The 14,978-nt window shown below is 37.2% G+C and overlaps 1 protein-coding gene and 1 long non-coding RNA gene across 5 annotated transcripts in view; one reads left to right on the top strand and one right to left on the bottom strand.

Moving 5' to 3' along the window:
* LOC100710372 (contactin-associated protein-like 4) overlaps positions 1-14,978 on the bottom strand; it is an 80,614-nt gene that overhangs the window by 49,738 nt on the left and 15,898 nt on the right. For both annotated transcript variants that reach the window (XM_025897766.1, XM_025897765.1), the window contains exons 2-3: positions 11,427-11,537; positions 809-1,002 (exon numbers count right to left, since the gene is read on the bottom strand). In XM_025897766.1, coding sequence (XP_025753551.1) covers positions 809-1,002; positions 11,427-11,537 — 305 coding nt within the window. The remainder of the gene's footprint in view (positions 1-808; positions 1,003-11,426; positions 11,538-14,978) is intronic.
* LOC112842022 (uncharacterized) lies at positions 10,123-14,850 on the top strand. Of its 3 annotated transcripts, none has more exons than XR_003213578.1 (5): positions 10,123-10,173; positions 11,443-11,581; positions 11,662-11,740; positions 11,836-11,873; positions 14,332-14,850. It is a non-coding gene; the product is annotated as an uncharacterized LOC112842022 (long non-coding RNA). The 3 variants fall into 3 exon arrangements; XR_003213580.1 differs by having other exon boundaries at positions 10,157-10,177; XR_003213579.1 differs by lacking the exons at positions 11,662-11,740; positions 11,836-11,873 and having other exon boundaries at positions 10,127-10,173.

The following is a 14,978-nucleotide window of genomic DNA, read 5'->3' as shown; positions in this document are numbered from 1 at the left end:
AGTTGTTACATGACGATACTACTGAGCTGAGCACGTGGAGTTAGAGTTGTGACACAAGCAGTCAACTTGTTAGTATAGCTAGCAGGGCGAACGATCATAAAGCTCATAGTTACAGTATTAACACGTCATAACCAGTAAATATAGTCTTGTGTATTGTTGGTTTCTGGTAATTTTACCTGTGATTTTATAGACTGGTGTTGCTGTTGGTGTCAGATTATAACATAATGGTCATGAACACTATATTAGTTTGAGGGTGTTTCTGTGGATATTTACTTAGGGCCCCATCAGACCCTGAGGTAGACCCAGAACCTGCTCTAGAGATTATATATCTGGCTGAGGAATACCTTGGGATCCCTCAGGAGGAACTGGAAAGCATTCCTAGAAAGCAGGACGTCTGGAATAACCTGCTTAGCCTGCTGTTCCCACTTCAGATAACCAGACGGTAATAAATAGATGGACAGAACAACTTCTCCTGATTAGCATTAGTGAAAACCGGTCTTACCCAATACATTAAATAAATGAAACACCATCCTGATTTTTTATTGTTTTTAACACTAGAGGTTTGACTTCCACATTTTAAATCTCTCTTGATGCTCTCCTTCTGCAGTAAATTAATAGCAAACACCTGAAGACTTACATTTTTTTCTCTATTTCCACAGCTCAGAATGTTCACATAAGTGTAGATGATGTAAACCTTAATACATTTCCACCTTTCCTTGATTTTTCCAGAAAATGTTGTTTTCTTTAGTCACGCTTCAGGCTCACTTTCCTCTAACTCTGATGACTCTGAGCTATACAACAAACTCACCCCTATACTGCCTTCCTGTCGATACTGTTTCCAGTTGTGCCCTGTGTCGCTGAACATCAGCAGGTAGGCTGTCTGCCAGTCAGAACTGCCATAGCGGCCTTGTGTAGCAACAGCAGTGATTCGTGTCCGCCCACCCAGGTCGACTTCCAACCACTGATATCTGTCTGAACTCAGAGGAGACCAACCTCCAGCTCCTGGGCAGAGAGAAAAAGAAAGAGGGGAGGGAAAGAAAAACACCCTTAATAACCGGAAGAATTGAGAGTTGACTTTTCTATCTCATTATATATTTTTTGGAGCTTCAAAAAAATGGTTAAACCTTAACAGTACAATACCTTTAAACTTTTCTCAAGAAAGTTAAGACTAAAAGAAAACCAAAGGGGAATACAATCAATTAAATAGTATCAAGAAGCACTCAGCTATACAAAAATGTCTGATGAATGCTTTAAATACTATTTCATCATTAACGAGAACAAAAAAGCATTCAGGCAAATTTGGACAAGTCCTTCCTAAACTAATTTCACCAGACAAACTTTTTTTGTAGTACAAGCGCCTTAAATGCAAATGCTTTATCAGCTTCTTTCTTTAATGTTTAATTTGGAGTAGTCAAAAGAGTTTAATCTCTGGCTTAAAATATTTTCTCTGCATAATAAAAGCTGCAACTAAGACATTTCAATTCAAGTACACAATAATTACGTGCCCAGCTCATGGGCTCCATATTATCTCCGTGCATGGCAGAGGCTCATAATAAGGTGAAGACAAGCTAAAATCAAAGAATTCTTCCTCCCAGGATGATTTCTCCCTGTCAGAAATGTTAAAGAAAGCTATAAGGCACTGCACCAGCATTTGTCTATTTGGCCTCTACCTCATTATGTTTCCTTAGGAAAAACAAAAGACATGTTTGCATAATTTTACTGACAAACACGCAGAAACATAAACAAACAGCTTGACAGGTGAATAATTGAAATACCAAAAGGTGATTTTTATGTTTGCAGTACTGGCTCACGTTCAACTGAAATTAGGTGATAACAATAGATTTTACCAAAAAAATGGGTTTTGCATACAAACTATAAACAAATGCTTTTGTTAAATGAGATAAGTTGTTACTCCTCATCTAAATCCTGCTCCTCCCTCATTAGGCTCATAACCTAACTGCCTTACTTATAGAGTTCATAACTCTTTTTCCTGGTTTTTCTTTTAAGTTGTTTGCAATTTTGTCATTAACACTTTATTTCAAATATATCCTGTAGGATAATTTAAGGACTAAGAGTCCTGGCCCAGTACTTTTGTCCATATAGTGTAAGTGTAATCATAGGCAAGTCAAGTCAAACTTATTTGTATAGCACTATTCAGAATAAAGGTAATTTAGAGTCCTTAACAGAGTGGTAGAGGAACACAAAGAGATATTTAAAACCTAACACAATTAGACGCAAGAGACAAACAACACTAGAGTTGTTTCCCATGTTCACAGACGCCTTGTTATATATACAGTTAAGCCCATAATTATTCATACCCCTGCCAAATTTTGACTTAAAGTTACTTTTGTTCAACAAGCAAGTTATTTTTTGAGCAGAAATGACACAGGTGTCTCCCCAAAGATAATAAGACGATGTACAAGAGGCATCATTGTGGAAAAAAATATTTCTCAGGTTTTATTTATATTTTAGCAAAAAGTATCATGTCCAGAATTATTCATACCCTTCTCAATAATCAATAGAAAAAAGCCTTTAGTGGCTATTACAGCAATCAAACGCTTCCTATAATTGCAGACCAGCTTTTTGCATGTCTCCACAGGCATTTTTGCCCATTCATCTTTAGCAATGAGCTCCAAATCTTTCAGGTTGGAGGGTCTTCTTGCCATCACCCTGATCTTCAGCTCCCTCCACAGATTCTCAGTTGGATTCAAGTCAGAACTCTGGCTAGGCCACTGCAAAACGTTAATGTTGTTGTCTGCTAACCATTTCTTCACCACGTTTGCTGTATGCTTTGGGTCATTGTCGTGCTAAAATGTCCACTGGTTCCCAAGGCCAAGTTTTTCTGCAGACTGCCTGATGTTGTTGTTGAGAATCTTCATGTATTGCTCTTTTTTCATGGTGCTGTTTACTGTGATTAGGTTCCCTGGTCCATTGGCTAAAAAACACCCCCAAAGCATTAGGTTCCCACCACCATGTTTGACAGTGGGGATGGTGTTCTGTGGGTTGAAGGCTTCTCCTTTTTTATGCCAAATGAAGGCAACATCATTGTGACCAAATAATTAAATTTTTGTTTCATCTGACCATAACACTGAAGACCAGAAACCTTCTTTGTCCAGATGAGCATTTGCAAAGGCCAAATGAGCTTTTGCATGCCTTAGAAGTGCCTGGAGAAGTGGCGTTTTCCTTGGTCTGCATCCGTGGAACCCAACAGTGTCCGTTGGACTGTCTGCCTTGAGACATTGCCACCAGCAGAGCCCAGATTCACCAGAATGGCCTTGGTGGTGATCCTTGGATTCTTTTTCACCTCTCTCACTATTCTCCTGGCCAGCACAGGTTTCACTTTTGGCTTCCGACAACGTCCTCTGAGATTTTCCACAGTGCGGAACATCTTGTATTTTTTAATAATACTTTGCACTGTAGCCACTGGAACTTGAAAACATTTGGATATGGCCTTGTAGCCCATTCCTCACTTGTGAGCAGCCACAATGCACAGCTGCAGGTCCTCACTGAGTTCCTTTGTCTTAGTCATGAATGTCCACAGACCACCTGCAGAGAGCTGCTGTTTTTCACCTGTTGAGTTGATCAAAACAGCTATTTCCAATTAATCAGGGTAATTGGGATGCTTTAGAACAGCTTTGACTATTTGGAATGGTATGGAACTTTGGATTTTCCCAGAGACTGTGACAGTTTGTAAAGGGTATGAATAATTCTGGACATGATACTTTTTGCTCAAATGTAAATAAAAGCTGAGAAATATTTTTTTTCCACAATGATGCGTCTTGTACATCATCTTATTATCTTTTGTGAGACGCCTGTGTCATTTCCAGTCAAAAAATAACTTGCTAGTTGAATAAAAGTAACTTTAAGTCAAAATTTGCCAGGGGTATGAATAATTATGGGCTTAACTGTATCTGCCGCACTAATAGATGTGACTGTCACTGTGAATACAAGTTGTTTCCACTGAAACCTTACTAGAAACAATGTCAACACAGCATTAAACCTATGGGAGGATCATGTCCTTTATAGACAGCTGTTTTATTCTGCCCTGTAATGACTGATCTTTAGACCATATGTGGACACAGGGGACAACCTATGAGAGGATCTGTTCACAGATGTCTATTTATATATTTTGCACTAATGTCTTCTGCAGCCTACAGCTGTCCTTGTATGCTAAGGATAATGAGTAAAGCAATTAAGTAATATATAAATAAAATAATATAAAAAAGTCAAATCTGTCATCAAGGTAAAAAACAAAACAATATCTAATGTAACTCTGGATATAAACAGTACACAAGTGTTCAAACATATTTTGTTAGTAAGAAAAAAAAAAACAATTTCCAATTTGATGAATCAGCAAGCCCAGTTTGAATAAGATGATTGGTTCTCATAAGACAACTATCTTATCAAGATAACAACTTGGACAAATAATATTTAAAAGAAAATGTCTTTTTGGACGTCAGGGGCTCTGTAACGATCTCACTCAAATGTGCAGCATCAGTCACTTTTTATATCCCAAATTATAATCAAAGCATAAAAATATTATTCAACGCACCAAACAACTTTGTGAAGGTTAAAGGAAACTGTCCTTATAAAGAAAGCAGGATTATATCAAAAACAGCTACAATTCATTCTGATGTTAAAGCAGCTTGTGTTCAATTAGACGTGTTTTTTTGGCTGACAAATCTATTGTTCATTATTATTATTGTTTTTGTTGTTTTAGTTGTTGTTGTTAGAGAGATTAGAGAATGTTACATCATACTTCTTTGTTTTTTTGTTGTGTTTTATTTTGTTTTGTTTGCTGCCTATAAATGGAATGAGCTACGAAGTATTTAAATCCAGTTTTTCCAAGCTCAGTTTGAATAAGAGGTACAGCTAATGTTAAAGTGTCCTGTGATCTGATATTGTAAGTACTGTATTTAAACTGAGTCAGGAAGCAGAGGTAAGCAGGCAGTCTTTGCAGTATAGAGCTTCCTAAATAAACATCGTACATACATGGTTATCACATTTTTTCATAGCTGACGAAGAATCACCTGTGATGAATAGTAAGGTACTGTGATACACAGAATTGAAAGGCTTAAATGTGGATTTAGGAGAATGCATACAGATATCACCAAATATCATCAGTATCATTATCTTCCCAGCACAATTCATTTTATAATGAAAGACAGTGATAATAGAAATATATGAATGCAATGTCTGTTTTTTTGTGAAAAACTTTTGAGTCTGTGATTAAAGCCAGTTGAGCCACTTTGTATTAGTAGAATTAAAAGTTTGAATTTGAGTATTAATCAAAAATTAAAGAAAAATCACTTCTGCTCTGCTCACTTAATCCTTTGTATCTTCTCAAGGAGTAGGAAGTTTCAGAATTTTCTCTGAGAACATTAAAGGCCTCCCAAATCCAATTTAATGTAGAAAAAGTTAAATGATTTTGCATAGCCAGTGATATTACTTTCACACAGCTAAACCCTTTTGGAACCAGAATCTGATAGTTCTTCGAGGAATCAATTTCCCTCCAAAAGAGCTATTATCATTTTGATTTCCAGCTTTTATACTTAACTACAGTGCAATTACACATTAGGATTTTGAAGCTGACCTCAAAGTTGGACCCTGTATGTTTGTCCAAAGAGACAGATGATTGAATACCCTCATCTGGTAGTTCAGATGTGTTCAATGCCATGTCCAGATCGCCACAATAGTGACAGCTTCACAATTAGCAGCATGTAGCTAACAAACGTCTGTTTTCCCATTATTGCTGCTATGTGAGGAAAAAAGGGAAAAGATTGAAACGGGGAAAAGCAAGGAACGGACAAAAGACATCAAGCATGTCAGTCTCACTGCATAAATTATGTCAGGCTGAGAAAAACTGGACAGATCTAATTAAAGATTAAAAAGTACTGTTCTTTGCGGACATTTGATCGATCATAAGTTAACACAAATGGAAAAAAAGAAAAAGAAAAAATTGGGCTGTCTGATCGGCTGCTTGATTTATTTATTTATTTTCAAGATGTGCTTATCTGTCCAAATCTTGTATATCACAGCTCACCAAACCTATCCAAAAATGGCAAGTTTTCTTTTCTGTACTTGAATGTTGCAGTAATTTCTCTGTGTAGCAATTGAAGCTTTCAGGTTGAACACATCGGAATTAACGTATTGAGTGTGAGAGAGAGGACCCAAACACAGGACACATAAGCAGGTTTAAAACACATGGAGGACATACATGGGGACGCACATGGGGATGTACATGGGGACATACATGGGGGACGTGGAAACAATTAAGTCAGGACAGACAAACCCAAAGACTGGAGCGCTACTGTAAACAAACCACGAGGGCTCTTTTAGCGACTCACTGGTTTTATTCATATGATTCATATCATATCATTGGACTTTGACAGCCCTTCACTGTTTCTGTGTATATTCAAAAGAAGGTATAATATCTCATCATGTGTTGTGAAATGAATTAAAAGTAGTCATAAATGTAAAAAATGTCATTATTACTATTATATGTCATAAAGTAGAGATGTAGTTGGGTGATGAACAAAACTATTTATGATCTGATTCCATCAAACATCATAATTAATTGACATCACTTTAAAATAATTGATCCAAGTCAAACAGGTCTTATTTTGTTACATGTTGTTTGCTTTGACTCCTTTCCCTTCGCGTCTTTTCCTCGCCTCCTCTGATCGCATCTCTAATGGGAGGAACAAAGGCAGGAACAGAGGATACTTGGGAAATGATAAGGAGGAGAATGAAACACTAAGAATTTAGAAAAACATAAAAAAACAAACAGTAAAATCTAAACAAGAACCAAAATTTAATAAAAAAGTAAACAAGAACCCGGAACTGTGAAGGTTTGGTTTAATATTTGTGACAGTTTCACTGGTGGCAACGTTTGCTGGTGTCCACGCTGGACACTGAAGAAAAAAACATGATATCATGATGGTAGGTGGTATGAAGAGATTAGCATTCTTATGACTATTGTTACTATTACAGTAAAAACAACAGTAATGGTGGGAAATCCGTCAATATTTAAACAGTTAGTTTCCTTCAGCTCATTTTTATTTATTTATTTTTTAGAAATCATAGATATAAGAAATACATCTAAGCTCAATTTTATTTTTCCAATAATTCGTTCCCAAATGTTTAAATTAAATTTGCAAAAAAATAAAATAAAATAAGGAAACAATAACCGCTTTAGGATATGAAGAAGACCAGTTAGAGGTTTAGGCAAAATTTGCATACCTAATCATGATTGCTCACGGGCTAATGCTGGGGTTAACAGTGCAACAAGACTGATGTGCAGTGATTCGAAACAAAATTAGCAATGCATTTCTCTTAAACATCTGTGTTGTTCCATACGAGTCTGCTAAATGTGCTGGTAAATTAACTCTGAATAAGGTGGCTCCTTAGAGAATGACTATAGAGTATGAGGAGTGTTAGCAGCAGCTGGAGGAGACGTAAATGAACAGAAGCTGCTGATTTATTCACTGATTTCTTTGGAGAACAGTTGGGATTTTAAAATAAAAGCAGCTCTGGTTATTTAATCTATTAACATGGACACATTTTGGATTCTTTCTCATTTTTGTGTTAATACTTTCAAAACGAAATGCAATCTATTAAGGAATCCATAACAATTCAGCTTTAGATTCTTACCCACATAAAAGCTAAAACAGAAAACTAATAAGGCTTTGTAACCTTAATGATCCAAGTTGTTAGTGCAAGAGATAAGTAAATGAAGCATTTCTTATTATTAGCAAGTGCTAATAACTTCAATCCTCACTGATACTAAACAGTAGAGCCTGCAAGATTTCGTATTAGCAAACAGTTAAACCTCTCAGCTTAGTGGCTCCATACTGTCTCATGTTTAATACATATTGTACACCTTGCATGCAAATCAGCTGTATCTGTCTGTGCATGTGTATATACCAATCAATATAAGTAAGGCCCTATGGTGGTTTACATATTTCCCTAACAAGTGAAAGTTCACTGACTTGGGGGTGCATCACGAAGGATATCCAGAGTAAAAATCTGCCAAATCAAATATGTGGAGCTATATTAAGTACCATAGAGTGGCACAGTACACGTGTACAGGTAAAATGAGTGCTCATTTAGAAATGGTAGTTTCTTGTTTGCACAAAATCTGATCCACATCATTAGCTTCAGTTTCATTTTTATTCCATCTTCATCTCCTTGGTGATATTTTTTCAGCCGTGTGGAAAAAAAGAAAAACTAACTGATGTTATTCAGATGTAGTTAATCTTCTTTCAGAAGCAACACATCTTCTGTTATGCAGATCAAACTCGGATCCGTAAACAAACGGAACAGGTTGACAGAAGTGGAGAAACACAGTGGGTGTGTTTGCTCACAGCTTTTGCCATCAAACACACCGAGGAAACAGCAACCTGCAGGCTGCGCTTCCTGCTGTCTTTTAGGTGGTGAAAATCATTCACATCCTGAGCTGTGTCAAAGACAAAGACATCAAATTTCCTTTTTGATTTATGTCTCTGGTTTGAGTGTAAAGCAGCCAAATGATGGTGAATGATACACCAAAAAGTCTTCCCAGTGGCCACGTAGCCACACATTCAGTTGTTGACCTCTATCTTGTAATTTGTTTGCAAAATATTCTCTTTGCAGATTAGTCAAATCAGAAGGTGTCAGTTGATGTGAATCCAGCTGAAATGGGTCTTTAATGTTGCGTGCTGCGCCATGAGACGCGCTGCTGCAACATCACAGCAGAAACAAAGGAGAGTTTCCCTCTACATCTGCTCAACATCTGTCATCTGGAGAGTGAAAAAAATGACAATGATGCAGCAATAATTTATTGATGTTAAACTAATAAATTTTATATGTGAATACTTGTGAGTATAGCAGAGGGAGGGATAGAATAGTTAAACTATTGTAACACTCTTTGGCTTAACTACATCACCAAACTTGCATGTTACCTTTGAGCCTGTTTCCTGAGATGACGAGTATGATGTCATGAAAAGCTTTAATCTAAAACAACAAAATGTTGGTAAATGCGTATGAGATGTCAGGCTCCTGGGGTTCTGAAGTGCATACATCTGGTATAAAGACAGCTACCACTGAGGTGTGTTCAGGAAATTCGCTCAATGCACCAGTGGAATTAAAGAAGCACAGAATGACGATGTTTATCTACAATAAAATCTATACATATGTGTGTGGAGGATACAAAAGTTATCACTTGGTCAGAGTGGAAAGGATTTCCATAGCTGGTTACATTTTGCATCCATGTCCCAATTCTGGCCAAATAACAGTATTTAATAAGCTGGAAAAGTTATTGATTTGAATAATCAGATAAATAAATAAATTATTGCATCCACTCGATTTTTCATCATGGGGTTCCAGTGGTGAGTCACAGGAATATGAAAAGGTTTCAGAAGCATTCAAATCCATTATTTGATTTTTATTAGCCTCAAGAAATATATAATATCTTTGACACAATAGGAGAACGCTCTATGAATCTATTTTAGAGGACCGCACCTTCTATTTTAAAACTCTTGCAAGCACAGGATTCCTTTTATACTAGAAGGCACCGGTGAAAGCACAGACTGAAATATGAGCATTGAAATATGTCACTTAAAAATACTTCTTCAAAAAGAGGGGAGGAATATACTAAATTCCTAATATATGAAGTTTCCTATACATGTGTAACTCAGTCTCATATAGTTTTATGTTCAGTTTATGTTACTGTTTTTCTTTGTTTTGTAGGTTTTCTTTAGTATTCTTGGGTTTTTGAATTCCTTTTATTTTGCATCAAGTCCATCATCATTCTGTGTTTAGTCTTTAGGATTTGTAGTTTTTAGTTCTCACTACTTTTGTATTTTATTTTCTGTTAGTGTTCAGTTATATTTAAGCCTTTGTGCTTTAGTTTATTCCAAGCTTGTATATGTTTATATCTTATCAAGCTGTTGTCTCTATGTTACATGTTTATATGTTATGTTACTTCCCGTCTTATTTTGATAGTCATTTGTCTTTTGTTCCTTACTTGTACTTGCCCATGTCTCATTTTCAGACTTGGTTCAGCTGTGTCTTGTTCCCCTGGTGTTTCCACTCTGCCCTAATTAACTTAGTGTATAAATAGCCATATTCTTCCTCTGACCTCTGTTAGATTGTTTGTGTTCCTTGCTTGTTGTCGTCGTCGTCGTCCCACATGTGTGTAGGATGAGTTTTGATTCTGCTGTTTATATTTATTTTTTGGATTTGTGATGAACTTCTATACTCCAGCTAAATTAGGTTTAGGTTGTTTATTAAATTTTGCCTTGAAATCTCTTAATTTCTTTCCCTTTTCCACCACTTACAACATTGGTTATACTCTAGTCCACTCATTTCTAACTTCTAGCCTATACATAATAATTTCTTATTATTAGTTTATTCTCAAAGCTCCCAGTGAAGTTATTCAGTTGAGTTTAAAAACCACAGTGAGAGTACTAACAGGGACGAGGGAGAGAGATCATATTTCTCCTAAATGTCAAAGCCAAATTTAATTTGTGAGTAGAAGGGATTCAAACTCTTGAATGATCAGCCCATAATATATAGTCATAGTACATTATAATAGAACACTTCATTCTCAAACTGCAGGCTTACTTGCAGGTCCTGGAGTTTCCAAAAGTAAAATGGGAGGCTGAACTTTTAGCTATTTGTCTATTCTGCTTTGAAAACCATTCCTAGTTTATTAAATTAGGCTTAAAACTTCTTGATGAAGTTTATAGTTAGGGCTGGGTCAGGCTGCGATAGACTTCGGGGGACTCTCAACGAGCACTTATCCACTACTGCCGTGTTTTGGTTTTTTTTGTTTTTTGTTTTTTTAGCTCTGCATGCCGTCTCTGCCACAACTGCATGTCATTACCTTTTGTCTACTCTGTCCTGTACAGAGGTATTGCTTTTCTTTCTTTTCTTTACCCCCTAAGCCTCCAGTGTGTGGGAGGGAGATGACTGCTGCTCCTTGAGCCTCGGTTATTTCACAGTTATCTTGCTCTCAAGCATCACGCTGTTCTTGTGCATGAAGGACTGTTAAATCATTGGCATTAACTTTCTAATATTGTAGGTGTTAGGGGCTTCTTTACCATAATATAAAGTGTTTGTGAATCTATTCTATGTAGAAAAACTAAACTTTTAGTTTAGCTAGCTTCTTAACAACAGCTACTTGTTATGCCCTCCAATTTCATACTGAGAGTTGTACATGGGTTGCTGAAACACAGCAGTGGATGAAGTAGCTAAAATCTGCAGAGTCGTTCATATCCCACAGTTTCACACTTTCGTTGATTAAGTGTTAATATGAAAAGTAATGCCTACCTTGTGCCCTAAGTACAACACTTAGGGGAATCACGGTGGAAAGCTAATGGAGTTTGATTTATTGATCAAAAAACATCTCAGCCAAGACAAATGAAGTAATTACTGTTACTCACCTTCTCTCCGGTTCAGCTTGGCAAAGCCGGGTCCATGGCTGCTGGATAACTGTGATGAGCTCCTGAACGATGATGGTGGCAGGTTGGATACTAGCGGACTGTGACACACCTCTGAGAATCACAGGACACAGAGAACACATAATTTAAAACAATAGGTGGGCATACACCTCGTCATTGTTGCAAATGTTTAACAATAATAGAGCCTAATGTTCATGATTATTGGGCTTTAAATTAGCTGTGTAGTGTTCTTGCCATCTGACAAAACACATCCATTTAACATAATGGCCAGCGGTGGAGTGGATCAGTGATGTCAGGTGAGGCTACTCATACTGTCTAATTCTTATTGACTATATTAGATTGATGCTGAGTGTGATACAATACAACATTTAGCCTTTCTTTCAATTTACAGACTCAGCAGCATCTTTGAACTTTCCCAGTGGCTCCAAGGTTTACATGAATATAAATAATTACATTTTTTCATTCATTTTAATAACCACTGCAAGCATAAGTTCAAGGCAACATTTTGCCAGTTATAAGCAGTGTTGGGACTAACGCGTTATTAAGTAACGCGTTACAGTAACTACGTTATTATTGTGGTAACGAGCACGGTAACTAGTTATTATGCCAAAACCAGGAACGCGTTACTCGTTACTGGGATTTAGATAGGCTCGTTACTCGTTACTTCGTGTGGTGGATATCGCGGAGCTTCCACAGATTCAATAACATTAGCAAGTGGTGGAAGCCAGCAGGTGGATGAAGGAAAAGGGAGGCAAGAGGAGAGACCCGAAGCGGCCGCCGGTCCGCGTGTCAGGTGAACTGAACTTCAGGTAAGAAGTTATGACCTGCAGTCTATCTGAGTCAGATATAAACCAAGTTTAGGTGGAGTTTATTTTCGTTATGCTGACATTTTCGTACTGCGTGCTAGCTAGCATGACGGAGTTTCTATACAGCTGGGTGGGTGCTATGTTACTGATGTTGAACTTTATTTTGTTCATACGGTTAATTATTAGAGTTGCCAACCGTCCCGTAAAAAACAGAATCGTCTGGTATTCAGAGAAAATATTACGCGTTTCGTACTGAGGTGAAAAGGAACACAGTTTGTCCCGGACTTCAGCTACAATGAAAAAGACACAAAGCTGAAGCTGCACAGCTGCCTCTTCTTCTCTCATTCTCTCCTGTTTCTACTTCAATCACGAAACTGATCAATGATCAGCTGATCGGCTTTTCTCTCTTGTTTGTTTATCGCCCACTTTGCGCCAGAAAGAGGAAACCAGCGGATGTCGCGTTAAACAACAGCAGCACGTTTAAGCTTGATCAGCTGTTGTTAGAATTTATTTAATATTAATTTCTACTATCAGCTGATGTTTGCTGGAGCCACAGCTGTAAAGCTGCTGGTCGTGATATCGGTTTGGTTATCTGGTGAGAGGGAAACATGCAGATGAAACCAGGAGATGTCCTTACTGAATCATCAGAGCTGAACAGGTGATGGAGAAACAGGTTTACCTTTTAGGTGACATGGATGAGTTGAAGGGAAGTTATGAACTGTTTCTGAGAGACAAATAACACCAGGATCCTTTTCTATGTAGCTGACAGCTGGTAACTGTGCAGGGGCGGGTCTAGCAAAGTTTTGCCAGGGGGCCAGGTAGGGCATTAACAGGGAAAGGGGGGCACAAGGAAATACTTTTTTTTATTATTCTCATTTAAAATGTCTCGCTTTTAAAAAAATAATTATCTGAGTCTTACAACAAACAATTGATAGATTGATACCATCAGAACAGTGTACATCACTGTCAAAGGCTTTATGATTTTTCCTATAATGGTGGGCCGGTCTCTAGTCAAAATGCCCGGGACGATTTTTCTGTCCCAGTCCAGCTCTGTATGCAGCTCATCTGCAGTCTGGTGTTACCTACATCTTCCTATTCAGAAGGCAGAATTTCCAAGTTCTGAGTACAATCGAAAGCACCACGACTGCAGTTTTTGTGTTGGATGTAAAAAGCAGGCTAGAATCATGGCGGCGGTCAACGACGGTCCAGGCGTGGGATTTCTCTCGTGGAAATGTGCACATTATTTTTTCCTTTCTGTTGGTAGGTGGCACAGTGCACTTGTGGCAAGTAAGCAAGCTAGAAGACTGGCAGTCTGGCTGGGTATCCAGTTACGGAAGCAACACATTAACAAGAGAATTCTGAGTAAAACCTAAGTTACTTTCCCTAGTAACTAGTTACTTTGAAAGTAACGAGTAACTTGAAGTAACTGAGTTACTTTTTTAGAGAAGTAACTAGTAATGTAACTAAGTTACTAATTTAAAGTAACTTACCCAACACTGGTTATAAGCAATGAGGAAAAGAAATATGCAATTTTTGTTTTTTGCATTCATGTCTGATAAACAGTTATTTAACAAGCTAAAATGTTCAGTAATCCACTGAAGTGACTTGAGGATTGGACTTCAGCTAAATCCTCCTTCTGCTAGATGATCTTTGTGGCCGGGAGCCAAATATCTTAGAGAGCTTGGAGAGAGATATCTCTTGGCGAGATTATATAAATGAAGCATCTTAAGCTTTGTTTAGTCAAGATTTAATCAGACTTGGCCTTCCTGCTTTGATATTGGATTTCTGCCTGTTCTTGGAAGTTACACAGAAAGTTTGACTTTGCTTTCTCTTTCATCATTTTAATTGTGTTTAAACAACACGGTACAGAGATTTTTACAGTGTAAAAAGTAAAGCATTAAAAAATAAGTACAAATTGCTCTGAATTATAAACAAAAGTACTGGCATGCAAAGGATAAAAATGACCGCAAGGTAAATACAATTGAACTTTTTGATAAAGCGTAATAGGCATTTGTGTGTTTATACCATTTAAAGATTATTTGCATAAAATGGTTTGTGTTTTTTTGTTTTGTTTTTTTAAGATTCTGCTCTGAAAGATCCACATCAGCATCTGTGCACTTCATCTCCAAACGAAAGCACCTGTTTCTGGCAGCTGATAAAGGGGAACAACTTAAAGAGAATGCATAATTATAAAAATCTACTAATGTCTCCTTGATACTTGAAAGGACTTCCACAATTGTCTACAGTCAGCTGTATACAAATGAATCTTTTGAAGTTGGATTGCTGATTTAAAACGATACATGATCGGTTCCTGTTCCTATGACAATTGATGTTTTGCAGTATATTTTTAGTTTTGCACCCCACCCCTTCCTGAATGAAAGTGCCATCTAGTCTATCTTTTCAATTAACAACTGAGAGAGGTGAAGCTGATAGCTGCATTTTTCATCCCTTTTCAATGTATATGAAAAAGACACTTATAGTCTGGACTTGAAGGTGCAAACAGATCTTCCCTCTGTGAAACACCGAAAATTAAAACCTTATACATGTTTAGGCATACCAGGGTGTTTGTGCCATTGCCTACATTATGTAACACTGTAAAAGTGATAGAAAACAAAATACCTATTTAGATTTCCAGGAATGCCAAGGTTGGAAATTAATATGAAAGAGAGGAATAATGTACTATTTGTGGCTTTGTGTGTCTAAAATTATGCAAATATAAGAAATAAAG

The sequence above is a fragment of the Oreochromis niloticus genome, linkage group LG13 (genome assembly GCF_001858045.2).
Source record: "Oreochromis niloticus isolate F11D_XX linkage group LG13, O_niloticus_UMD_NMBU, whole genome shotgun sequence".
Lineage (NCBI taxonomy): Eukaryota > Metazoa > Chordata > Actinopteri > Cichliformes > Cichlidae > Oreochromis > Oreochromis niloticus.
The sequence above is the reverse complement of the archived record's forward strand: the minus strand, read 5'-3'. Positions and strand labels throughout refer to the sequence as shown.